Source organism: Lutra lutra, chromosome 7 (assembly GCF_902655055.1).
Source record: "Lutra lutra chromosome 7, mLutLut1.2, whole genome shotgun sequence".
Lineage (NCBI taxonomy): Eukaryota > Metazoa > Chordata > Mammalia > Carnivora > Mustelidae > Lutra > Lutra lutra.
Window position 1 is genome coordinate 94015872 of NC_062284.1, and position 27129 is coordinate 94043000.

The 27129-nt window shown below is 35.9% G+C and overlaps 1 protein-coding gene across 4 annotated transcripts in view; it reads right to left on the bottom strand.

Moving 5' to 3' along the window:
- The window catches only part of MIS18BP1 (MIS18 binding protein 1), a 44717-nt gene that overhangs the window by 12645 nt on the left and 4943 nt on the right, over window positions 1-27129 (bottom strand). For all 4 annotated transcript variants that reach the window (XR_007128583.1, XM_047736308.1, XM_047736307.1 and 1 more), the window contains exons 3-10: window positions 23637-24121; window positions 17081-17154; window positions 14863-14993; window positions 12308-12395; window positions 11177-11334; window positions 10465-10616; window positions 9905-10001; window positions 6763-7630 (exon numbers count right to left, since the gene is read on the bottom strand). Coding sequence is in view for 3 of the 4 variants with exons in the window: in XM_047736308.1 (XP_047592264.1) it covers window positions 6763-7630; window positions 9905-10001; window positions 10465-10616; window positions 11177-11334; window positions 12308-12395; window positions 14863-14993; window positions 17081-17154; window positions 23637-24121 (2053 nt within the window). In the remaining variant the exon portion in view is untranslated. The remainder of the gene's footprint in view (window positions 1-6762; window positions 7631-9904; window positions 10002-10464; window positions 10617-11176; window positions 11335-12307; window positions 12396-14862; window positions 14994-17080; window positions 17155-23636; window positions 24122-27129) is intronic.

Genomic DNA, 27129 nt, shown 5'->3' on the forward strand with positions numbered 1-27129 from the left:
TCCCAGATAATGTTAAAAAGCAAATACAATGTCACTCCAATCCTACTTAAAACTTGCTTTTATAAGTGACAGGGAGAAAAATATAACTTGCGTTTATAACTCACTAGCATAAAAACCAAAGTATTTACTATGACTTTCACACTGTTGTCTCTTTTATCTCATTTTGTATTGCTCTGCCCTCATTTTCTGTACTCTGATCATTTTGGCCTTCTTTCAGTATTTGTAAATACGCTTTCTTCCTTTCCACTTTTATTTTAGTTTTATTTAAAATGAATTTATCATGAAAATTTGGCTTAAATAATTTTTGTCTTTCAGATCTTAGTTCAAGTATCTGCTTAAGCTAAGTCAGATTACCCTGATATACTTTCATAAACCTCTTAAGAGTAATTACTTCCTAACTAGGTTATAAACGTGATGAGGAGTACAAAACAGTGGGATGCAACTAAGAATCACTTGAGGAGGTTACATCAAATGTACAAGCAAGCAAATGTTATTAAAAGAAGCAAATAGATTCACAGACTCGACCCCTAAAGATTTCAATTTAGTAGGTTTACAGTGGCAACACTTTGAATTTTTCAAAAGATCCTCAGGTGATTGTTGTGCTATGCAGTCAGGATTGGAATTGCTTTATGTTCTAAGAAGCATTAAGTATTATACCTAATTAAGAAAGAATTATATATAGTTAAGTGGGGTAGTAGGAATAAGTGATGACAAAGAAAGATGACAGGAAGGAGTGACTGACATGTGAGATAAAAGGATGGATTGAAGGATGGATAAAATAGAACAGGTGAAAATATGGCAACAATATTGGCAAAGAAATGAAGATGAGGAGACAGGACGCAAAGTTAGGGAACAGAAAGTAGTCCGTATTTGTAGTATGGTAAATTTCAAAGGCATGGCTGGGATTAGAGCTTTGTGGAAAAAAAAAAACCTAGAAAAGCAGAGCCCAAACCCAAGCCTGCCATATCTAAATATTTTAAGAGTATGCAGTATAGGCGCCTTAACATTTTTTTCCTAAATTAACATAGTAAAATTGTCTTTTTGGATATGGTTTACGAATCTTAACAAATATAAAGACTTGTATAACCATGATCACAATTAGGATACATAATAGTTTCATTACACTGAAAAAAATTCCTAGCGCTTCCTCTTTGTGTCCACCACTATCACCACTGGCAATCATTGATCTGTTTTCTTAGTTTTGTCTTTCCAGAATGGAATTATACAGGATGTAACCTTCTGAGCTGGCTTTTTTTTTTCCCATTCAGCATGCCTCTGAAATTCATTCAGGTTGTTACATTATCAGTAGTTCTTACTTTTTATTACTCAGTAGTCTATTCATTCTAAGAGTGTACCAGGACTCATTTATGTGGAAAGTTCCACAGAAATCAACAGAGAGGAGCTCTACAAAACTACCCCATGAAGTTGTTTGTGAACTTCTGTGCTCACACCACAAATTTTGATATCTTTTCATTTCTGTTCAGTTCAGTATCTTTTCTCCCCCAGATCTCTTCCTCTTTGACCCATGGATTATTCACAAGTGTGTTATTTAAATTTCAACTGCTTGGAAATGTTCCTGTTAGCCTTCCTTTATTGACTTGTGGTTTAAATCAACTACAGTCAAAGAACAAACACCCTATGGATGACTTCAGTTATTTTAAATTTGTCAAGATGTTTTTATGACCTAGTCAATGTTCAATCTAATGAATGATCCACCTATCCTTGGAAAAAAATGTACTTTCCCCCCTATTTTGGGTAGAGTGTTCTATAAATGTTGATTAGATAGTTGGCTGATGGTGTTGTTCAGTTCTTCTGTAGCCTTGCTAACTTTTTGTCTACTAGTCAATCAACTGCAACAGAAAAGCACTGAAGTTTCCAACTGTAAATGTGGTTTTACTTATCTTTTCAGTTCAGTCATTTCCTTTTAGTTCTCTGATTTTGATTCATGTATTTTGAGGGGTTTTTTTGGTTAGATGCATATATATTTAAGATTGTTGTCTTCCTAGTAATTGACATTTCTCTAATTTTGTAATGTTATTTATCCTTGATAATATTCTTGGCACTAAAATCTTTGACAGGTTTTAGTATAGCCACTTCAGCTAAGAGTTACCATGGTATTTTTCTGTCTTTCCACTTGTAAGTTACCTATTCATCTTTGAAGTTCTCTTACATGGCACTATAGCAGGGATGTTTTTAAATTCATGCTGACAATCTGTCTTAAATGGCGCATTCAGACCACTAACATAATTATATTTGTATTTAAATAATTGTATTAGCTGTCTGCTTTGTTCTGTTTTCTATTTCTCTATTTCTCCTTTTCTGTCTTCTTTTGGATTAAATTTTTTTTTAGTATTGTATCTATAATGTATATTTGAAAATACCTCTCTATAGTTTCTTAGTAGTTGCTCTATGGATTACTACAAACATAATCATCTACTTAGAATGAATATTTTATTGCTTTGAGCAGAATAGAAAATTTACCATAAGTCTCTTCATTCTCTCTCTCTATATATTGTTGTTTTATGTATTAAATTTCATATCTTCAAAACTCCACCATACAATGTAATATTGGCTATCAACCATTAAACATTTTAAAGTATTCAAGAAAACAGTCTGTCGTTTTTACCCAGATAGTTACCATTTCTCTTGTTATTCCTTCATTTCTGATATCGACTGCCTCCTTTGTCATTTCCATTCTGTTCCTGAGCCTATCTACTAAGTTTTTTATTTTGATTATTCTATTTCCCAGTTCTAAAATTTTCATTTAAGCCTTTTTGTCTTCTATGTCTGAGATTTTCTGAATTTCTGTTCAAGAATGGTTGCTTTTAGTTCCTGGAGCTTTTTAAAAATTTTTGACTAACGAATTCTATGCCTTTATTGGCCGAACAGGCTACATGAGAGGCATGAAGCAGGAGGAGTAGGTGGCTCTGATGCCAGGCCTGCAGTGCTTCACAAGCTTGTAGGTGGTGAAGAACTTGCCCAGGTAGTGGCCAATCATCTCCCGCTTGATTTCCATCTGGGTGAAGGTCTTGCCACTTTAGACACCCCCCCATTGCCCACCATCTTGGGCATGGTGATCATGTCCTGCAGGAGCACCTCGGGACTATGCCATGGCGAGGGAGCTTCCTTCTTGGTCTTGCACAGGTGCTCCAGCAGTGAGTATGGCTTCTCCCACAAACTCCAGTTTCACCTCCACTGCGGCTGGGCACTGTACATCTGCATCAACCTCCTAGGACTGTATAGCAGCTGGTCAAGGTCTGCGATGCCATAGGTGAACTTGCAGAAGGTGCGCTTCTGCTGTTCCACATCCGCTATCTTGTCAGCTCTTGGGAAAGCCTCCTGGACAATTTTAATACACCTGCTTTGGAATCTTTTCAGATAATTACAACATCTGTGTCATCTCAGCATTAGCATTTTTTTTTTTTTAATAAATTGAAATTTTCCCGTTTCTCTGTATACTGAGTAATTCTGGACTATTTCCTAGGCATTTTGAAATACTGTAAAACTCTTGGTCATGTTTATCTATGGAAAATGCTAATGTTTTTGTTTTAGCAGGCAATCTGGTTGTAACCTGAGCTATAAATTCCAGTCAGTCTTTTGTGGTAGTAGTTTCAGTATGTTCTATTTTTAAAGCTTTGTAGTGCTATTAAAATATCCTGTGTAGGGGATACCAAGTGGCTGGCTGGCTTAGAAACTGGGTGACACTCTACCTCTCAGTTCAGTTGTCAGTCTTGGGTATACGGTTTAGTATCAGATCCTCACATCTGCAACTCAGGGGTGAGCCCAAAAGTTCATAAACGACTTTATATAGGGTTGTTTTCTCTAGCTCCTCCCTTTGCAATTTTTAGTTCCCCAGGGTTCCTGTTTTTGGTTCTCTGGCAGAAACCTAGGGCTTTAGTTACCAGCTCTGCAGTACACTTCATACAACTATCTTTCTGCACTGCCAAGCACAAAGGACAGAAAGAGAAAAATGCCAACCTAGGTAGCTCTACCTTTCTCTTTCATGACCTGAGCTGAAGGCAGACATTTAACTGACTGAGACACGAAGGAACCGCAGTTGCCCTACCCTTTTGAGACCTATATGTAACTGGAGGAAGGTTTCCCTCTTTCAGAGTTTTAGGTCCGTGTGGGCCCCACATGCTGACGTGATTTTCACCCTTGCAGGATTACATGGGGACTGTGATTGATATAAGGGAAAGGAGAAAAGAAAAAGAGAACTGGGGGACTTCTTCTACTGTTGCTGAGTGCTAGTAGTCCCTTTTCCTTCTCCCCAAGCCAGAAGTGGAGGGCTTTTCTTTGAACTCTTAGTCATGCCTCAGTGCCCACTTCTACATGTTAAGTGGCCTTAATCTAGGTTAAGGAACACCAGAGGGAAAACTAGAAATATGTCCTCACTTCAGTGGTACTTAAGATTCTAGTCTTTCCAAACCAGCCTGCTACTATTTAGCTTCTTGAGTCAACAAAAAGCTGTTCCATGCATTGTTCATAGTTGCACACAAAAAACACTAGAATGTGCTTTCCTCGTCTTTTTGGGAACTGGAATCTTAATTTCATTTTTTTTTTAATTTTTTTTTTAAGATTTTATTTATTTATTTGACAGAGATTACAAGTAGGCAGAGAGGCAAGCAGAGAGAGAGGAGGAAGCAGGCTCCCTGCTGAACGGAGAGCCTGATGTGGGCCTCGATCCCAGGACTCTGAGATCATGACCTGAGCCGAAGGCAGAGGCTTTAACCCACTGAGCCACCCAGGCGCCCCTTTTTCATTCTTAATGAAATTCTTAATTTCATTAAAATAATCATAGATGAAATGGATATAGAGTAAAGGTTGAAAACCGTTACGGTAACAAAATGATGGGATACAGCTGGAAAGGATAAAGTAAAAGTACTGTATGCTGTCACTGCAAGACAGAAGGATCTCTATATAATTTGAAGATTAGTAAGAACGCAGGGCAGGTTTCTGATGTTAGAAGCACAGCATTACATTACATTAAAATTAATCTGGAGATACATAAAACAGATTACACAGATGCAAACAACAAAGTAAAAATACAAAGCTACTTCCATAGTTCAGGCAGGCATAAGGAGTCTGAAAAAGAGGAGTGTGAAGAGAAAGAGTGCAGATGGAATGATCCTGTGGAAAAATCTATAGCTCCTTGAGAACTCCTCTGATTTAAAACCAGAATCAATTAAACACAGTTGATGGAAAGAATTACATTTTCAGAATCAGGAATGTCAGGCCAAGTAGACTGGCAGGGGAAAATAAGTTTAGTTTTTGACATACTATGTTAGAATCTCTGTCTGTGAGATTTATGAAGAGATGCCCAACAGGAAAAGGGAAACACAAATATATTTTTTTAAGATTTTATTTATTTATAAGAAAGAGATAGAGAGAAAAAAAACACAAGTGGGGGGAGGGTCAGAGGGAGAGGGAGAAGCAGGACCCAGAATCATGACTGAGCCTAAAGCAGATGTGTAACCAACTGAGCCAACCAGGTGCCCCATGGGAAATAGAAATCTAAATACAAGAATTCAGGACTAGGGATACAAATTTGGGAATCCCTGTTCAAAGAGTAAAGTTAGAACTATGGAAGGAAAAGATCACTGAAGACTACATTATCTTAGCAAGAAAGCACCCAAAACAAAGAACTTTGGAGAAGAAGGAAAATTCTCTGCCTGAAAATAAGACAGAGAAGGAACATTTAGGAAAATTAAAGAGAAGGAACACAGTAGCACAGATTTCAAGAACAGTGTTTCAAGAAGGTAGATCTGAAAATGAATTTCAAATATTACAAGGTTAGGGAGCACTGAAGCAAATGAATCACTGATTGTGGTGTTTCTATCTTCTCTCTTACCAATCACATCTTCCTTTCTTTCTACTAGATCATTCCCATCAGCTCACCACCACCATACTGAGTCCTCTTACAAATAAGCAACCAAACACACATCTTCCCTTATATTCACACTCTTCTATTACCTATTTTTTTGTTCCCTAACACTGCCAATTTCTTGTGTTATCCACCTAGGTTGTCTTTACTCTCTCATTCACTCTCCATTGCTCAACTATGCTTTAGCTTCCAATGCTACTGCACTACTCAAATTGCTTGCCAAGTCTATGTAGCTAAATCCAATTCTTGTCATATGTAGTTTATTAGCAGCACTAACCATGAAACCTTGGATGGATCACCTAATTTCTAATTTCTACTTTGTAAATGCAGGGGGAAAAGACCATATTAAATAATCTGCAGGTCTGAATTCAGCTTTAAAGTTTTATAATTATAAATTTAACTAAAAAATATTTCTTAAACTATGATATAAGACAGCAGCATTTCTCTGTTAAAGTATTTTCCCCACCTTAATAAAATTGTATAAAGTGTACATGGGATCACTTAATATGCATGTTCAGTGTGAAATGACAACCACAATCAAGTTGAATTACACATCCACCCCCTCACATAGTTACTCTTTTCTTGAGGGGGAGGGTAGCTGTCTTGAAACATTAAATGGGAAAGAAAGGAAGATTAACCTTTTTTTTTGTTGTTCATATGGAAGCTGTGGCCAACTATGGCCACAAAGCACATAGTTGGAAGTCATCTGGATTCTCCCTCCATTCTTTGTATAAATTTCTCTCCATGTGTTTTTTGGATATCTTCCATATTAATGATTAGAGGTCACTCTAATCATCAGCTCTTTATTGGAATTTTTACATCTTCAATTGTTTTGTGGCCACACTAGATATTTTAAAGTCAAAAATCTAACTACTTACCAATGAAGTTTCTGTAATTCCTTCTCATTCCATTCTTCATCCTGAATTATACCAGGAAAACATTCAAAGGAATGCCTATTTGTCTCATTAGAGCCCACTGCCTCAATAATTCGAGACTTATTCCTAATACCAGCTTTCTGAAGATTTTCTTTAGCAGAACATCTAGCTTTCTTTTGTTTGATATAAAATTCACTTTCACTTTCTTCAGTTTCAGATTCAGAAATCACTGGGATTTTCCTTGTGGTGGTTCTTGTGTTTTTCCTTAGGTGAACCACTGTTTCTTTGGTATTCCTTGCTCTAGTTTTCTTAGCAATTTCAGCTTTCTTTCTAATTCGCTTTTCTGTTTCGCTCTCTTCACTAGACAAATCTGATGAAGACTGATGCTCATAAAATGACATAGATGCCTTTTTTATTTTCTTCAATGTTGGTAACAACCTTGTATTTTTCTTAAAATCGGAGGTGACCGTCTTTTCCTTTTTAGGATGAGATACTTTGATTTTCTGGTTGACAGTGAGCAAATCACATTCATTGCAATCTTCCTTGTTTTTATTTTTCTGATCCACACTATACTCAAATGCATTTTTGAAGGTCTTTGTGGGCTTACTGATCAAATGTGCAGTTCCGTTTAAGTCTGATTTACTTTCTTTCTGATGATTTGGCACTGCAAAATCTGTTACTGCTTTAATGGTGCCACAGGACAGATTATACTTCATGCATTTTTGTTCTATCACTTTTTTAGACTTAAGTGGTGTCACTAAAATATAAGCTTCCTTCTGATTAAGAGCCATACATTTTCTTTCTTTGTCTGAGAAAAACAGTTGTCTTGAGGTTAGAATGTCAATGGATACATTCGATTCTTCAGTTCTCTCTTTAATTTCATAAGACAAAACCAAACATCAAAATCTCAAATTAGCTACAAAATCACAGAATTTTTTTCTAAAATAAAACATATTTTTTCCCATAAACTCCAATGTACACATTACTGTCATTACTAGTCTTCCTGAAGCACCAGTCTGTTCCGATTATTGCCCCTCAATTGTAAACATATTTTTTATACCAACCAGTCTGTGACTTCCTACAGTCTACTTAGTGTACACATAAACTCCTCTTTCTGGCCTTGAATGTAGTTCTGATCTCTCACTGTACTCAAATCTGAACTATATTCTTTGTCTACTGGACCACTATTTCTCCCCATTTTCTTGATTTTCAATTTTCACTATCATTCTACTTGGAAAGTTTTCTTTACTCACAAACCAAATCACTACTTGCTTTAATTCCATTCTCTAATCCACCTCATCCACAAACTTTGTCTGATTCCCTCAAGTGAGTGAGAAGTTCTCCTTCAAATTTCCAGAATACTTTTAAATAATATGTTTGACAATGTGCCCTGCATTATATACAAACTTGTCTTATCTTTGACTGCAAAAAAATCCTTAATAGTGAGAATTTTATCTTCATTTTTAGATTTTTTTTTTTTGTTGGAGTTAGTACAGAGCCTTTCAAATATGCAGTAAATGATAAATATATATTAAATCAACTCTTTAGAGGTAAAATATTTAGGTGACATAAGAAAGCCACTAGTGTTGCTAAAACTTTACTAGTTATATAATTCCTTACATGAAATGCAAGTTATCCTAGTTAGGGGAATAAGGAACTCTATCTCTGTAGCCCCATTATCATCCCTAATGGTGGCAATGGAAACACAGTTTTGCTGAGTTGTCCAAACTCCATGAAGCATTATGGAATAACAATCAAACCAGAACTTGGGAATCTTTATTATACTGTGTCACTATTAAAGAAAGCAAATTAAAATGAGAGAAATTCTCCAACTGCCATTATAAGTAATATATACAAATCATAAACCATCACACCAAGCATCATAGTGAAATACTGCAACAACCTACACATATAATGTACTATTTTACAAGATGAATGATAAAATAAAGACTGATGAGTAATGTTGGATGCTGGGGAGAAAAGAAGCCACTAAATTATAATTCATGAAGAAGTGGTACTAATTAAAAGTAATCAAAGTTTTTAAAAGTAATCAAAGATTACTAATTAAAAGTAATCAAAGATTTCTCAATGGATCATCTATCTTCCTGACGGAAGTGTTTTCTTTTAATTCCTCACATAAATCTGACTCAAATGTTCAACTGGCAATTTGAAATTTTTGAGCTTTCTAATTTTAAATAAAATACTTTTATTCTGAATATTTTTATTCATTTTATTAAAATAATCTGAATAAAGATTCATCCTATTCTGGATACTTTAACCTAAGTCACATGATCCTGATAGTCTTTAAACATTTAATAAATGTTCTTCACTTTCACTTCCTTTCACTTATGAAATAAAATAAAGATGCTACTAAGCTGATGGATTTAACTCAACATGAAATCTGAAACTTGCTAATGTATAGAGAAAAGACTCTTTAAATTCTGGTATGCAGGATTTCAAAGAAATCATACCGAAAATTGACACTTACACATAGCTAAATGATGGCATTAATTTCATAAAAAGATTCATAGTCTTTAAACATTTCTTTTAAATGTAAACCCAGTAAACTTATATCACCATGAACATTCCAAAAATCATATTTAAAATAATGTATAGATCTGTTATTTTAAAAAAAAATTATGGGTGCCTGGCTGGCTCAGCTGGTAGAGCATGTGACTCTTGATCTCAGGGTTATCAGTTTGAGCCCCATGTTGGGTGAATAGTTTACTTAAAAAAAAAAAAAAAAGTTAAAAAAATAAATAAATAAAAATTATTTAATTTCTAGATTAAGGAAGGGAAACCTACAAGTAAATATAGTATGTAAGGTAATAGATTATTTTATTATGCGAATTATGTTACATAGAAAAACAATACTTTATTGTACATCTAAAACTAGTAACACTGTATGTTAATTATGGTTCAATTAAAGAAAAAAACTGGTATTCTAAAAAAACACCAAAAAAAGCCCCCGACACTTATAACCATTGTAATACTTCGTTTACCACTTTAGATTTGGAAATTTTGAGATCACTTTTACTATATATTTAATATAACTTTATTATATATTTAACATATTATATAGTATTATATTAAAAACATTTCAAATAAGAGTTATCTGCTTATTATAAAATCAATAAAGATATACCTTGCTTCTGACTTTTAATTATCGTTTCATCTGCTCTTTCACAATTTTCAAGTTTCTTTGAAGACACGTTTTCATATTCTTTCTTTCCATTTAATTCCTTCAAAACAAAAAAATAGCTTTTTATTTTAACAACTACTACCTATAAACAGGACCTCAAGTATTTTCACAGTACGTATCAAGCATGCAAATATCTAGGTACTTTTAGTTCTACAAATTTCATTAATGGAGGCATTCAGAAACTCATTTGCCAGAGCTTGAGTTTTGGAATCACCATGTGGGTATCAACTATCTTAGATATTTCCTATAATGATTTAATGCCTGTGATATGTCAAGTGCATATACAAACATACACACACACACATACTTTATTTAAGCATTACTCTAAGAGCTAAACTTTGTTTTATTGACTTCACTTTTCCAATGAGGCACAGAGAAAATAAGTATCAAGACATTGTCAAGGCTGATATTTAACAGAATTCATGATTTCTGATTTGGTCCTGAACATTTTTAGTAGCATCACACCACCACTCTACATATCACAGTGTACAGTAAAAGCTTACCTCATTAGATAAGTCATTTCCTCCTCCATTTTGAAAAGTATTATTTACTTGGTCATCTGGGAGCCTTAATGGTGGTTTATTTTGGCAATTACCATGGCACGCGTTTAATTCTGTGGCTCCTGGCAACCTACTGCGCTTACTATTTTTCACTTCTATGTGTACAAAGATGGAGATATTAACAAATTATTAAATAGAAGATAAACTGCCTTTCCACATTAAAGAATTCACTTTCAAGATATGTTATCTAGAAAGAGTAGTAAATTAATGTTCATACTTTTTTTCCAGCAGGAGGGAGGGCGGGATATGAGGCAGATTACAGTTTTGGCAAAGAGGTGATACAACAGTTCTGTCAGCTACCTTATAGCAATGGTCACTCAAAAAAACATGCCATTCCCTCCATGGAAGCAAACTGGTTTTGTCTATTAACAAAAATGCAATTTAATATAAAAATATAGGCATCTGTAATATAGGTCCAAGGTGGGTTGGTAACCTAAATACTTAAGTCTAGGAAACTGAAAGAAAATCACCTTTCATTGCCATGTTTATTAGTGTTCTTGATTCTGATGAACTAAAACATGATATTTAAAGAAGTAAGCAGAGAATAGACTGCACTGTAGTTTTTCAAGTATTAAAAAATAAGAATTTTAGGGCAGTGCAAGTAAAAAACTAAATACACTATAAACAGTGTAGATAAAAAAAAGAGCAAACATACCCAAATGACAACAATCAATGTCATAAGTAGTGCTGGCTTTTTGGAGGACATCTGTTTGGTTTTCTCTCGCATCATTTTTTGATGATTTTTTTATATCAGGGACAAATCTTCCCGTTTTCTGTTTTTGTCTGGCCTTTCTCTCTTTCTTTTCACAAGCCCTAAAAACAAGTATAGCATTTTTCCTTTAATATTTGTTCTCAAAAAACAAAAACAAAAAAACTGAACATATAAATAAAGTCCCTCAGATAAAGCTCCTCTCCCAGCAAAGATTATCTTTAATCTTACATTATTTAAACCTTTATAACTTCTACCTCTTCCCCCACAAAGAACTGAAAGACAACACCTTAAATCAAAAGAATCATAAAACCTTGTAAGTGTTTACTACTCTATGCTCTTTCATTTTCTACTTAAGCTAATATTGTAAGAAAATTACAAGACAATATATTGCTGACAGTTGCCTATTTTTGGAAATAAATTTTACTGAAACACTGCCACATCCATTCATTAAAGTACTGTCTATGGTTGCTCTCCTGTTACAAAGGCAGAGTTGAATAGTTGATAGCAGTATGCCCATAAAAACACTTCCTTATCTGGCTCTTCACAGGACCATCCCTCCACCCCAGCATTATAAATTATACAATGGTACTGTGATTAATTAACTTATATCACTGTACCCCCTGTGAGTTCCTTTAATGGCAAGAATTAATAAAATTTTCGTTGCTTTTCCTGTGCCAACACAGCGTCTGCTAAGCAACTGACAATAACTATTGATGGAATGAATGAAAAAGGACCAAGAACTTAACACCCATGTTTAACAGCAACATCCCTCTTAAATGGTGTTTGAATGAGGATGCTCCCTGAAATGTCAAAGGTGTTATTTTCCTCTTAGATTTATTCCATATGACAGAAATTCTAGTAAAGTATTACTGCTTTCTAAAAATCCAGGAATAGAGAGAACTTCAAAACTAGCATTCCCTGCCCCCCTGAAAAACAAGTTAAAACCAATTTAATTGATTAAACAGATATATGTGTAAAAGCCCCCAAATTTTATACCTAAAAATGGGTGCATTTTATCAAATACAAATTATATTTCAATAAAGTTACTTTTTTAAAAATTAAGAAGTACTTTACCTTAATTGTTCTAGAAAATTATCAATATGCTCTTTCCATTTTTCTGGAAAGCCAAACATAAACTTCCTTATGAGGTAATTTGGATATCCTATTTAACAATAAACAAACAAAAATTATCTAAAAGCTGAGAATTTTAAAGACATGTCATTGGTTCATTAGATCATTGAAAAAACATACACTTATTGCTCACTTTGTGCCAGGCACTGCTACAGACATTAAGGATTCAGCAGCTAACAAAACAAAAATTCCTGCCTTCATGGAACTTGACTTTTATTGTGAAAGAGTAAGCAAACCAATAAATAAACATCTTGTTTGTGAGATGGTCACCAATCCTATGGAGAAAAATTAAGCAGTCAGTCAGTGAAAGGATACTAGTATACGTATGCTGGGGGAGGAAGAAGGGTGCAGCATTTTTAAATGAGGTTCTCACTGAAACAGCATCATTTGAGTAAAGCTTTGAAGGACATGAGGGAGTGAGCCATGTGGCAATATGGGATTAAAACACTGGAAGCAAAGGGAACGAAATAAAAGTCTGTGAGGTAAGAGTGTGCCTGGCCTGATGTTAAAAATTAGTATGGTTGGAGAGAAGTGAAAAGAAGCTAGTACTAGGAGACTACTCAGAAGGGAATAGAGGCAGTAGAGGAACATGGAAGATGATAAGGCTTTGGGGTCATTTTATGGGCCTACTCTTTTACTTTGGGTAAGATGGGAAGCTATAGAAAAATCTTGAGCAAGGGAGCCACAGGATTTAACTTGCTTTAACAGGACAATATTAGCTGCTATTTTGAGAAGTCTCTGGAAATACAAGTGAAGAAACAATGAGACCAGTTAGGATTCTGTAATGATTCAGACAAAAGATAACGGAGGTCTGGACCACAGAGGTCAGCAGAGGCCTGGCTTCTCAATAAATTATGGAGATAGATAATGGCAATAGGATGTACTGACCCACTAAATGTGGGTGTGAAAGAGACAAGATTCAAAATGCCTCCAAGCATTCTGGCTAGCCACTGGAAATAAGGAAAGAGGGGTAAGACTATTAATATTACCTAAGCAGATTATAGGGAGAAGACCAGGTTTTAGACATACCAAGTTTGAGATGCCTGCAGACATCCTAGTGGAGATGTCAAATGGGCAGATGGAAAATGAGTTGAGTGGCTTGGGGAGTTTTTTTGGTAAGAGATATAAATTCAGCATTTGCTCACCATATAGATGAGATTTAAAGCCTCAAAGAAATAAGCACATCATTGAATGTATATACAAAGAGCTACAGTCTACCCTATATTTACAGGCAAAGAAGAAACAGCAAAATAAGCAAATAAACTAAGAAGGAACAGGGAGAAAGGCAGCATGAAAATCTGAATACAGTGTTCCAGAACGCAAAAAAAGAAGTATTTCAAGGAGGTTAAGTATGAATAACTGTGATAAGCATATACTTGATTTAGCAATGTAGGGGCCATTGGTAACTCCAATAAGGGCTATTTGGTAAAGAATTGTGATTTAAGGCATGATTAAAGAAATTTTTTTTTAAATAAGAAAGAATTCAAGGAATTAGAATCTTCTGAGCTGTTTTTGTTGTAAGCAGTAGCTGACATAAGTGGGGTTAAAAGGGTTTTTGTTTTTGACAGGATAAGGGAGAATTACTGGAGTGATATCCCTGAGTAAAAGAGGGAAAATGGAAAGTATGGTACAAATGGAGGTTGACACAGACAGGAACAGTTCATTCATAAACAAAAGCAGATATATATGCAAGCAGGTCAATAGATGTGATGGTAAACTTCTCTTCTGATTGTTTCTATTGCTCATGTGCTCCCCTCCCTCCCCCAGCACCTCTACTGTGAGAGAAAAAAAGGTATTGAAAATTTGTAAAAATATGCAATAGTCATCAAGGAGGATGGGGGAGAGAATGCAATAGGGAAATGTGGTAGAATACCAAGAGACCACAACTTGTTGCTGGTAATCACAAACTTTAAGATACTCAGGTATGTTTTTCTTCAGCCACATTACTGTGTACAAGGCATAGACAGAAAATTAGATAACAGGACTGGGGTTGTGCTGGGCAGGTTCAACAAACTAGGAAGCTAAATTATAGCTTTATAAAGCAGTTCCTCACACAACAACATTTCACTTGACTTTTTTAAAAATCACTGAACTGGGGCGCCTGGGTGGCTCAGTGGTTAAAGCCTCTGCCTTCGGCTCAGGTCATGATCTCAGGGTACCGGGATTGAGTCCCGCATCGGGCTCTCTGCTCAGCAGGGAGCCTGCCTCCTCCTGTCTCTCTCTGCCTGCCTCTCTGCCTACTTGTGATCTGTCTGTCAAATAAATAAATAAATAAAAAATCACTGAACTTATTTAAACTGTTATTAAGGGTGATTAAATCAGAGAAAAATAGTCAACACATATAATAAATAGTTTTACATAATGTGGCCAACTGTTTTAATTTTTTGTTTTGATTGATCCATAATTTTAAAACACCTAAGAACAACAACAAAAAAAAGGTATCACTGTTAGAAATATGGTTAATTGATTCATTTAAAGAAATTTATGACAGTCATTACCTGCTTCCTTCATGGAAATTCGATCTATCATCCCTTTTAATATGTAAATATTGCCTGATAAAGTCCTAAGTTTGTTGTGCTTAATCCGTTCTATAATGACATTACTGTGCCAATATATGTTAGTGATGTCTCTAGGAGAAAATTAAAGGCCAAAATATTCACATTTTACCAGTAATCACAATTTACATATGTAACTATACAAACTTATAATAATAAAAAGTAATAAATTTGCACTCTACAAACATTTAGCAATATTATCCATTTAATTATAAACATCTGAGGGCCAAACATTGCAGCAGAATTCAACTGCCTGGCTAATGTGATCCTCAGAGTATGTAACAAGAAACTGTACTGTGTGTGTCCAAACCAAACCACTAATATAAAATTTATCATTAGCAAGGAAGCAGGGGCCTTCTCTAAATGGTGCTGACAATGCTTGCAACTTCATCTTAACTGATGCCAAGTTTCTGAAGAATGTTTTCCTGTCCCTCTCGTCAGGGCTTATACTGTGTTAGCTTTCATGCAGTTACATAGTTTGGATTCCCCTAATCCTGTGAGTACTTTTTGTCTTTTTACCCTCACTACCCATCCAAGTATTTTTACCTTCCTTTTTGAAAATACCAAAAAAAGAGTTCCAACTAGGAAAAAAAACAAAACTGCAAGATCAAATCACTAACCCATATATCTACTCTTCGTATTTCCTTAAATGAAGCTAGGAATATAAAACAGAAAGAAAATATAAAGATGTATTAGATAAATGTATTTTATAGATGTATTAGATAAATTAGATAAACATTCCCAATTCATCAGGTAACTAGTAATAAACACACTAATTTTTTTTTTCAAAGACTTTATTTATTTATTTGACAGAGATCACAAGCAGGCAGAGAGGCAGGCAGAGAGAGAGAGAGGAGGAAGCAGGCTCCCCGCTGAGCAGAGAGCCCCATGCGGGGCTCGATCCCAGAGCTCTGGGATCATGACTTGAGCTGAAGGCAGAGGCTTTAACCCACTGAGCCACCCAGGCACCCAACACACTAATTTTAAGGGTAATATGATAGTTAAGTTCCTTTCATTTGGTCAAATGGGACTAACCTCAGACATATTTTAATACAGTGATCCTGTGCTTTTTTGTTTCATTTTACTTAACATTTAAATAGCACTCCAAAAGCACTGTTCTCAAGTCTCACAAATATTAACTATTTTAATATTCAAAATAACCCAAAGAATATGTAATATTATTATTATCATTGTGCAGATGAAGAAACTGAGACTGATAAAGGATAATAAGGTGCCCATGTCATATAGCTGGTAAGAGGGCAGGAGTGCGATTCCAACACAGACCACCTCTTTGACATTAAGGACATCGGCCCAAGACAAGCAGAAATAGAATGGGCAAGACAGATTTTAAATAAGTAACTTACAAACTTCTAGGTGAGTACCCTGAACAGTGATATCTTATTTTATGACAACCTTTTATTACAATTTTTTTAACCACTAAGAAACTGGTTTTGAAAAAGATAAAATGGTGCTAATAGAGTAGCAAAATTAGGCAAAGTCCACTCACCTGATGACGCTTTTGCTTTAGGGAGAACCAGAGAGTGCCAATGATTATTTAATATGTAGTTGTATGGCAAAGTGTTAAATAATTCTGATTCCTTTTCTGGATCAGTAATTTAGATCTGGTTGTCCCAATTTAGATGTGAGAATCTGGACTGAAATGCACATAGTAAATATTAACTACCCATATATAATTAAGCAGAGAACACCAGTCCACTTAATAGAAGCTCTTTAAAGTATAAAGCATCATGAGGGGCACCTGGATGGCTCAGTGTGTTAAAATCTCTGCCTTCGGCTCAGCTCATTATCTCAGAGTCCTGGGATCCAGCCCCACAACAGGCTCTCTGCTCAGCGGGGAGCCTGCTTCCTCCTCTCTCTGCCTGCCTCTCTGCCTACCTGTGATCCCTGTCTGTCAAATAAGTAAATAAAATCTTAAAAAAAAAAAAAAAAAGCATTGTGTATACAAATTGAGTTGTTACTATTCTAAAAGGAACTTAACAGGCAAAAACAAGAAATCTGGTTATAATCAACATAGCCAGCTTCTGCACAGTCCTTTTACTTTTCTGGCTTCAGTTTGTAACCTTCTTACAAAGTCTTTGTTTGTCCTTCCAGCTCTTATATACTTATAAATTTTATTAAAATACTGAAATGTTATACTTACGTCAATTTTCCTTCTACACATATAGCGGTATTATTATTTATGATTTTAATCATCCATTCTTGTAGCTGGACCACCTATCAGCATAAAATGAAGTATATATTTCCTGTGTTACTTGTAGCAAAAACATTACAAAATCAATTTACATCATATAAAAAGAAAAAACTCATATACTTAGTGCTCATCTATGTAAGAACCACATTCTATTTTAAATAGTAACAAGGTAGAGACTCTCATATACAATGAAAACAGAAAAGAGGAAGATTGGAAGTTGTAATGCATAATTTTTTGTCCAATCCAGAATCAGTTCTACGTCAAATATTCTTATATCAAATATCTCAACCACTGGAGAAAAAAAAATCACCTAAAATTCTAAGGTATCCATTAAAGACAAAAGACCTGACTTATATAAGAGTCAGCTATGTAGTATATACTCTACCATCATTCTTATCCTAAAAAAATATAGCATTTTTTTTCTGCAAATTTGGTTTTGAATTTTTTAATTTTCTTTAAACTACAAAGGTGATTACTAATAATCTATATTTCACAGCAGTCTAATCCAGAGCAAATATCTAAACAGCTCAGAGAATTATTTTAGGACAAAATCCTACTGTAGAGGAAAATTTCTGTGAATGTGTGTGTTGAGAAATTGCTTCTACTATGTAACAACACTAAACTATTTCTGATGAGAAATTCAGCAAAAGTCATAACTAATTTGAGTAGCCATTTAGTTTACATACAAAAAATTATAAATTTATAAAGACAAGTTCTTCAGTGGTAGTTTTATGGTGAGACAGAAAAAGATGCTAAAATGGAAGGTCCTTCTATTTATTGCACTTTTCCTCAGTTATGTTTATTTTTATTTTATTTTTTCCTCAATTACAAATAGGCAATGAAATTCCTTTTTCATTTTTAATACTTGGACATTTGGAACTATCTAAGATCAAGGACAGTCAGATGGGAGATGATGTTAAAAATAAAAAATAAGGGACATCTGGGTGGCTCAGTCATTAAACATCTGCCTTCAGCTCTGGTCATGATCCCAGGGTCTTGGGATGGAACCCTGTATCGGGGTTCCTGCTCCGCGGGAAGCCTGCTTCTTCCTCTCCCACTCCCCCTGCTGTGTTCCCTCTCTCGTTGTGTCTCGCTGTCAAATAAATAAATAAAATCTTCTAAAAATATTTAAAAAAAAATTAATACTAGGCAATGTTCCAAGTATTTTAGATTCAATGACTCATGTTATCCTCCTAACACGAGGAGGCAGGTAATATTTTCCTCATTTTATAGATAAAGTAACTGTAGAGTCAAGTTAAATAACTTGCCCATGTCACACATAGCTAGTTAGGGGCACAGATTGGTTACAAATCTGGGAATTCTGGCTCCAGAATCTTGTACCATCCTGCTTACATAAAATATCAAAATGTGCATTCATATTCATTCAGCATATTCTTGACCTGTACTATATGCCAGGCACTGTTAGGCATTGGGATTCAGCAAGAAACAAAATGGCTGCCCTATTACAGCAAACACTGGTGTGTGTGTGTGTGTGTATGCTACTGTGCGCTCACAGGGGCTGAGGGGTCGATGTGTAGAAGCAAGTGGAGTGGTGGTGGTTATATCCAAACAAATGGACAAATAATGTCTGGCAGTGATAATTATCAAAAATAAGTACAAGACATGCTTACTTATATATGATAGGGAAGGTCTTGGAACAGAAAACTGAGTAAAGTAAGGGATAGGACATATGGGTTACCTGGGAATACATTCTTCCAGGCAAAGGGAACAGGTACAAAGTCCCCAAGTAGATAGCATAGAGGGCACAGCAGCTTGAATAAGCAAGAAAGCAACAGAGGGGAGTGAGAGATGAGATTAGGCATGTCAAGGATTACGAATTATGTAGAGTCCTGTAAAAGACGGTAAAGGCTTAGGGTTTTCTCTTAAGATAAAAAGATAAAAAGTTACTGGAGGATTCTGAGCAGAGTGGAGACATGATTTAATATTTTAAGGAGTTACTGGGTAGAAAATGAACTGTATAAAGATTCTGCCAGGGCACTTGGGAGACTCAGTTAGCTAAATGTCAGACTCTTGATTTTGGTTCAGGTCATAATCTCAGGGTCCTGGAATCGAGCCTTGTGTGGGACTACATGCTTAGCGAGGAGTCTGCTTAAAGATTCTCTCTCTCCCTTTCCCCCTTCCCCTGCTTGTGCACATGCTCTCTTTTCCTCTAGGGTAAACAAAAAATCTTAAAAAAGAAAGAGAGAGAGAAAGAAAGAAAGAAAGAGAGAAAGAAAGAAAGAAAGAGAAAAGAAAAGAAGAAAAAATGGTGATTCTGGCTGTCTGTAAAACAGAATGGAGAGAGAGAACAACAGCGGGGAGCAAGGAGACCATTAAGCTATTATAGTAATCCAAGAATTTATGGTACCCTGGACTAAGGTAGTGACTGAGTAGTGAGAAGTGGCCAGATTTAGGACAGAAGAGCCAACAGGATTTCCTCACAGTCTGGAGTGGAGTATGACAGAAAAACAAGAGTCTCAAACAAATCTGAAATTTTAACCTAAGTTAAATTTGGGGGAATGGTATTACTATGTACCAGTATGGGACACAGCTGAGAGAAGTTTTTGGGGGAAGAAATCATTTTAGACATATTAAATCTGAGATGCCTATTAAATATCAATGGAGAAGTCCTATAGACAATTGAATATGTGACTGTGGGGTTTAGGAGAATGTTCTGGACTGGAGATATATATTTAGTAACTATCAGTAAAGAAATGGAATGTAAAGCTACAGCACTGGATAATCCAGTCTTTAGAGTGTGTGCAGGCACTAGAGAATCAGTTTCAAGGACTAATTCTGGGGAATTCCAGTATTATAGATTGTGACAAGAGGAAGGAGCAAACTGGAATGAGAAGAATGGCCAGTGAGACAGTAGAAAATCAAGATTGAGGTATCATGGAATTCAATAGAGAAAACAATACAATGTTTTAAGAAGGATGTTTTGATTCACTGTGTTAAACCCTTGTCCGCAACAGAATAATAAGAAATAATAATTACTGGTTTGGTAACATAGAGATCACTGGTGAACCTAAAAAGGGCAATCTTCACAGAGCGATTTATGAATGCCCAAAGTAGAATATATTTCAGAAAGAGTAAGAACAAAAACTGTGAATATATATACCTCTATCAAGGTGTTTTACAGTAAATGGAAACAAAAAGATGGGGTTACAGTTGGAATGGGATAGGAAGTAACAGGAAGGTGGACTTTTTCTTTGCATTTTTTTTTTTAAATGCAGGCCATGTTTCAGCACATTTATATGCTAATGGAAATTTTCCAGAAGACAGAAAACAACTGAGGGGATAATTAGAGGGACAAAGTTCTATAGGTGGTAAGAGGAAGTGAATTGGCCTTGAAAAGGGAGCACAAACTGTTCATCCATTATAAGAGAAGGGGAAGCAGAATACGTGGATAGAACAGCCAGGAGATTGGTGGATTTGGTAATGGGAACATGAGGTTCAATAATTTGGGAATGGGGAAGAGAGAGGAGATTTGGAGGGTTTTTTTTTTTTTTTTTTTTAATTTATTTTATTTGACAGACAGAGATCACAAGTAGGCAGAGAGACAGGCAGAGAGAGAGGAGGAAGCAGGCTCCCTGCTGAGCAGAGAGCCCGATGAGGGGCTCGATCCCGGGGCCCCAGGATCATAACCTGAGCCGAAGGCAGAGGCTTCAACCCACTGAGCCACCCAGGCGCCCCAGATTTGGAGGTTTTAAGAGAGAAAAAGCAGGGAAACTATTCTAGGAAAGTTAGAGTATGAGGTGGATTAACAAGTGAAGTGTAGCAGGACTGATGTTTATACTGAGAGCCCCCTTAAGGTTTGCTGTCAAATTTAAAATGAGACCAGTGTGGTTGTGCATTTCATTTCAGTCATATTTTTTTAAAGATTTATTTATTTTTAGAGAAAGAGGAGAAGGAGAGACAGAGGGGGAGAGTCTTAAACAGACTCCCCACTGAGCTCAGGGCCCCACCTAGGGCTCAATCTCACAACTCTGAGATTACACTGGAGACAAAACCAAAAGATGGATGCTCAGCCAACTGAGCCACCCAGGTGCCCCCACCTGATATTTCTTAGGTATATGAGTGAAATTTAACTAGGATCCCAACTTTGTCAAAAGAGAACAGAGGAAGGGGCACCTGGGTGGCTCAGTTGATTAAGCGACTGCCTTCAACTCAGGTCATGATCCCTAAGTCCCAGGATCAGTCCTGCATCAGGCTCCCACTTTAGCAGGAAGTCTGCTTCTCCTTCTCATCCTCTCCTCTCTCATGCTTTCTCTCATTCTTTTTTTTTTTTTTTAAAGATTTTATTTATTTGCCAGAGAGAGAGAGAGAGAGCAAGCAAGCGAGTACACACAAGCAGACAGAGAGGCAGCGAGAGAAGCAGGTTCCCTGCCGAGCAGAGAGCCAGATGTGGGACTCGATCCCAGGACCCTGGGATCATGACCTGAGCCGAAGGCAGCGGCTTAACCCACTGAGCCACCCAGGCGTCCCGCTTTCTCTCATTCTAATTAATAAATAAATAAACAAAATCTTAAAAAAAAAAAAAAAAAAGAATGAGAATGGAAAGAAAAGCAATAGAGTCCTGACAGTTAAATCAAAGTGATGGCTAAAATGATGGGATCATGGAATCTGTAAGGTAAAGAACAAGATGAGGAAAGAAGAGCACTTATGGTCTAAAGGATTAACTTAGTAAGGTGGAGTATTCATGGTGAGGGAGAGGGAAGAGTGCTAGGGGTAGAATGATCTGGAAAGGCAGGAGTCTGTGTGAGCAGGATGCTTGAAAGTGAGAATCTGGAGCATGTACTGGCAAAGACAAGGTATGAGTATGACTAGGGTAGACGGTAATGGTTAAGGAAAAGGTAATTTAAGATCAAGAATTCAAGAAGGCTGGATGGATCATCTCTATGGATGTCAGTGTCACCAGAGTTGATGACAGAAGTAGTAGCAGAAGAAAAAGTAACAGGCATTAAACACTTTAATAGTAATGCAAGGTTATGACTAGCAAGTTGTATTATATAGGACTACAAGGAGTTACAGGGAGTGATAAAGTTAAAAGAGCTATAGCACTTGCTTCAAAGAAGGTGGGAGGGGATGTATTAGAGAAAAGGAAGGAAAATGGCCTGAAATAGTAATGAGGAACAAAAGCGATACATTATATCATCTTTAGGCCAACAATATGAGATATGGGAGAAAAAAGAGCCACTATTTAAGAAAAGAAGCTGTATTTTGGTTAGAGCAAGGTTAAGAAATGTTCACAGAAAATTGAGAATTTAACATTTTGCTGATGATACACCTTTAGTTCAAGAGGGTACAATGCAATGTTTGGAGATGAGAAACAGATTGGGTCAGAACTAGGGCATATACAGAACTGTATACAGGTAAGAGTCTTGGAAGGCTTGGTCTTCTTGTAGTAAATAAGATAAACAGCACTGTAGCAATGACAGAATTAGTATGTGGGATCTCACATTACAGTTGTCTTCAAACTTTTTGCTCAACCCACCTCATACATTTTTAAAGCAACATCCAAAAATCTTCATCAAGTCTAAATATTTGCAAATAATGCAATTTCCAAAGAATACACTGAGATATAGAACTATAACTATTACGGGGGCACCTCGGCGGCTCAGTTGGTTGAGCATCGGATTCTTGATTTTGGCTTAGGTCATGATCTTGGGGTCCTGGGATTGAGCCCCACATTGGGCTCCACACTCAGCAAGGAGTCTGCTTGAGGATTCTTTCCTTTTCTGTCTGCAAAACATCCCCACCCCTCATGCACGCTCTCTAAAATTAAATCTCAAAGGAAAAAAAAAAAACAACCCAAAACTATAACTATTACATCACACTTCCAACAGGGGGCTTGAATTTGCAATCTCAAGATCAAGAGTTACATGCTTTACTGTGCCAGCCAGGTACCCCTCAAATTTAACCCACTGAGCCACCCAGGCACCCCAAGGTGCCCCTCAAATTTAGATGGAATTTAAATACCACTATCATCCTTTAAAAAATTTATGGACAAACCTTTAACAATTGGAAAATTTAAGTTGTATCTTTTTCCTTGAACTTATATTCCATTCCACTTCTTTCAGAGAATTATCCTAATGCAACATAGTGTGATAGCCTAAAGTGTTTTATTGATCACTCTGTATTACTTTAAAATGGGAAAAATTCTCAAGTCTTCAGAAGCTATAATCCCCTTCTATTTTAATTGCAGTTAATAGTGCCCCAAGAATCAGGGGAAAAAAAAATTAAGAATAGCAAGGAAGTCAGTGTTCATTCCCAAAGGGAGTAAGTAAATTGTTGAAGATTATACAACTAGTAACAGAGCAAGGTTAAAACACTTGGTTTCTCTTACTTTCAATCCACTGCTCTTTTCACTAGGCACAATGCCTTGACACTAAATAATAAAACAAACAAACAAAAATGAACCTATTCTTAATGAGAGCTTGAGCTCAGCTTTTGAAGAATGAGGGTAAGAACATAAATGTAAATCTGTCTTAAGTTGTCCTACCTTATTCTTTTTAACTTCATTTGTAAGAGTTTGAAGTGTATTTGGAGGAGAATGATTTGAAGCATTTCTTTTTGATTTCCGAGGTATTGTTATATGAAATCTTGGAGTTGCAAGCACAATTTTACATGTATCATTCATGGAACCCAGGACATCAGTCTCTCTGGGTATTGTGTTCTCATTTCCTTCCTTAATTTCCTGTTGTGAAGTCCTTTCTGTCGGTATCTTACCATCAGAAACCACTGACCGGCCATCATTTTTAACAGGAACACAGTCAGTATTTAGAGTCTCAAAAGTAGAATTTTGGGATTTTTCAATGACAGAATCAACGCCTTCCAAAACAACGGTGTCCTTTTTAGACTTAGTGGTTACAAATGTATTCTCCTTTGAGTGAAGAATTTGTTTAGCCAACTGAGCTCTAGGTAATGCTTTGTTTGAGAATCCAGCAGCTGAAACATTTTCATGTTCTTGATTCAGAAATGGAACCTCTGTAAAAAATACAAGATCAAACAAAATTTAAAGAAGAACCATATGAAATTAAAAGAGAGAAACAGAATAATATCGAACTATTTATATTAAAAAGCGTTCAGGTTAGGAATGTTCCACCCTTTGGCCCAGTCTTTCTCTGAAAGGGATGCCTACACAGGGAGAATAATTATCTAGAACATTCAACAAAACAAAAAACACTTTACCATAAGTTAAATTATGTAGAGATGCTTTCTTTTCCTGCTGACATTGAATCTTTTACTTTTTCATAAGGAAAGTAGTATTTGATGATTCTAGAGGAACTTCTTGCATTGAGGTTGAGTTTTGTTTTTTGTTTTTTTAAAGAAAGGAAATTGAATTTTATTAGTCACTGAGAAGAAAAAAATGTCATTTACTTATGTTCAATAATGATTAGGTCAATATAGTATACTTCTGTAACATATGAGTTACATTTCCCTTTTTATCTTCTCATGCTTTTATCACATTCTCTGTATCTATAGCATGCTGAGAAAGAATTTTTTAAAAACTCTCCATGTTATAAGTTGCCAGCTCTACACGAAAGTTTATTACTGAACTTAAAAGTTTAGTGATCTGGAATAAAATCTGGTGCTGCCAAAAATCAGAGAGGTCTATCTTAAAATTATATATGAAGCGCCATCCAGTCTTAAAAATTCTGATTCTGCTTCTGGTTGCTATAAATTTCTAAAACGTGAAAGAACAGTTGAAAAGGTGTAGCTTGTACATTAAGAGTTGCCACGTTGTGACTCAAAAGCACACATAACCATAATTTATACGCCTTTGACATCTCTTTAGTAGAACTTCAAAGACAAAAATCTGGTAGGCTTATCTATTAGATAAGTAGGAACTAAAAGAATTGGTTACATTTTATTCTGCTTTATATCCTAGATAGTTTTACTTCTTAAAGGTAGACATGAGTTTCTTTCACACAAAAAGGGGAGGTAATAGACTTAAAATTGGAGGAAAAACTGAATTATTTTATATGTTTAATTTCAAATATTCTGACAAAAATTGGTAATGATTATGCTTTAGTAAATATGCAGCTTCAGCTTTAAAAATTTTAATATAAGGACTTTATTATATTGATGCGTATCATAAAAGAAGGGCAAGTTCCTATTTCTTTAACTCATTCTACTAGAAATGGCATGGCAAAGGAGTAAAGGCAAGTAGGTAATTCAATCAGATATAACATGCTATAGAATCTGGTCATTTATTTTAGAGTACAAAGTCCATGCAGATTCTCCAAAAGGTCTCTGAAATTACACACAAAATTTGTGTTTCTATGTATGTGCATTTTCTGGGAAAAGAGTCATCAGATTCTCAAAGCAGTGTTACTTCTTTCTCCCTCTCTAATTCCACTTAACAAATAAAACATGCTTTACCGTGCATTATTTGCTTCTCTCCTTTTCTCCCAAACTGTATGAAACATATTTTGTGTACTCCCCTACCTCCATCCTAAACTCCCTTAGAAACTCTGCTTTTTGTATCAAAATAGATCACTGTCTTTGAAATACAACAATATATCCAGTCTACTGTATAATAAAGAGCATGCACTTTCCAGTAAGTACTTGTATTAATTCTCAGCACATCACTTATTCCCCGTGAGACATAGCGCAGACATAACCTCTTTGTAAGCCCAGTTTCCCAGACTTTTAAATTAGCATCTACCCATAGTGTCTGCTGAAAGGATTATATGAGATAGTGCATGTAAAATATGTTTATCAATTACTGCAACTCATTAAAGTCTCTATTTCAAATGTCCCAAATTCTGATCATTCTATCTTTCCAGATCATTCTCTCAAATCCAATTACTATCTTAATAATACCTAACACTTCTTCACTCTTCACACTTCCTTATCTCCTTTAGGTCCCCTTTTCTTTGTAACTAACTTAAATTTCATGGTCCCTTTATATACACATCTCAACTCCTTTGTCCTCTTCATCCTATTTGATAAAATTACAATCCTGATAAAATCCAACTCCCTACCTATACCCCAGCAGCACCCATGCAGCTAAATAGGGCTAAAGGAAAACTCATAATCACATTGACTGATCTCATTTAAGTTCATGCTCACAAGTCTCAAGTAGGTCGTTAATGTTGCACTAGAAATCAAATTTAGGCCTAGACCACTTACCTGTATTATTTAAACCTCCACCTCCTCAAATTTTAATGCCAGTGTCCCATGCTCACTTTCAGCTGATGACTTTATTGCCCACCTCATTTCTTTTTTTTTTTTTTTTAAAGATTTTATTATTTATTTTACAGAGAGAGAGAGAGATCACAAGCAGGCAGAGAGGCAGGCAGAGAGAGAGAGGGGAGGAAGCAGGCTCCCTGCTGAGCAGAGAGCCCGATTCGGGGCTCGATCCCAGGACCTGGGATCATGACCTGAGCTGAAGGCAGAGGCCTTAACCCACTGAGCCACCCAGGCACCCCCCCCACCTCATTTCTTAAGTCTTATAACACTGCCTATCTTCTTGTTTGATTTATGATGTTTATTTTCCCAGCTAAGGCCAAAACTTCCACTTATAGATTCTGTTCCCTCTTAACTACTCAAGTTTATCATACTACCAATTTTAGTTTTTCTTTCCCTACTGGATTATTCCCAATAGCATACAAAAATGATCTTTCACTATACATTAAAGACAATACATATACATGTATATTAAAAATATATGTATATATTTTTAAGTAGGCTTCAGGTCCAACATGGGGCTAGAACTCAACAACCCTAAGACTGAGAGCTGTACACTCTACAGATTGAGCCAGCCAGCCACCCCAAAACTAAAATATTTTAAAACCGTACCTCCCATATTTCTTTGCTCCCTTCAAAGAGTTGTCTATACTTACCACTGTCAATTTCTCTCCTTCACATTCTCTCTTGAACCCTTTTGAATCATGTTTTTGATCCGATCACTCCACTAAATCCCCTCGTCAAAGCCACCAATGACCTCCATGTTGCTAAATCCAATGGTTAAATCTCAGCCTTCATCT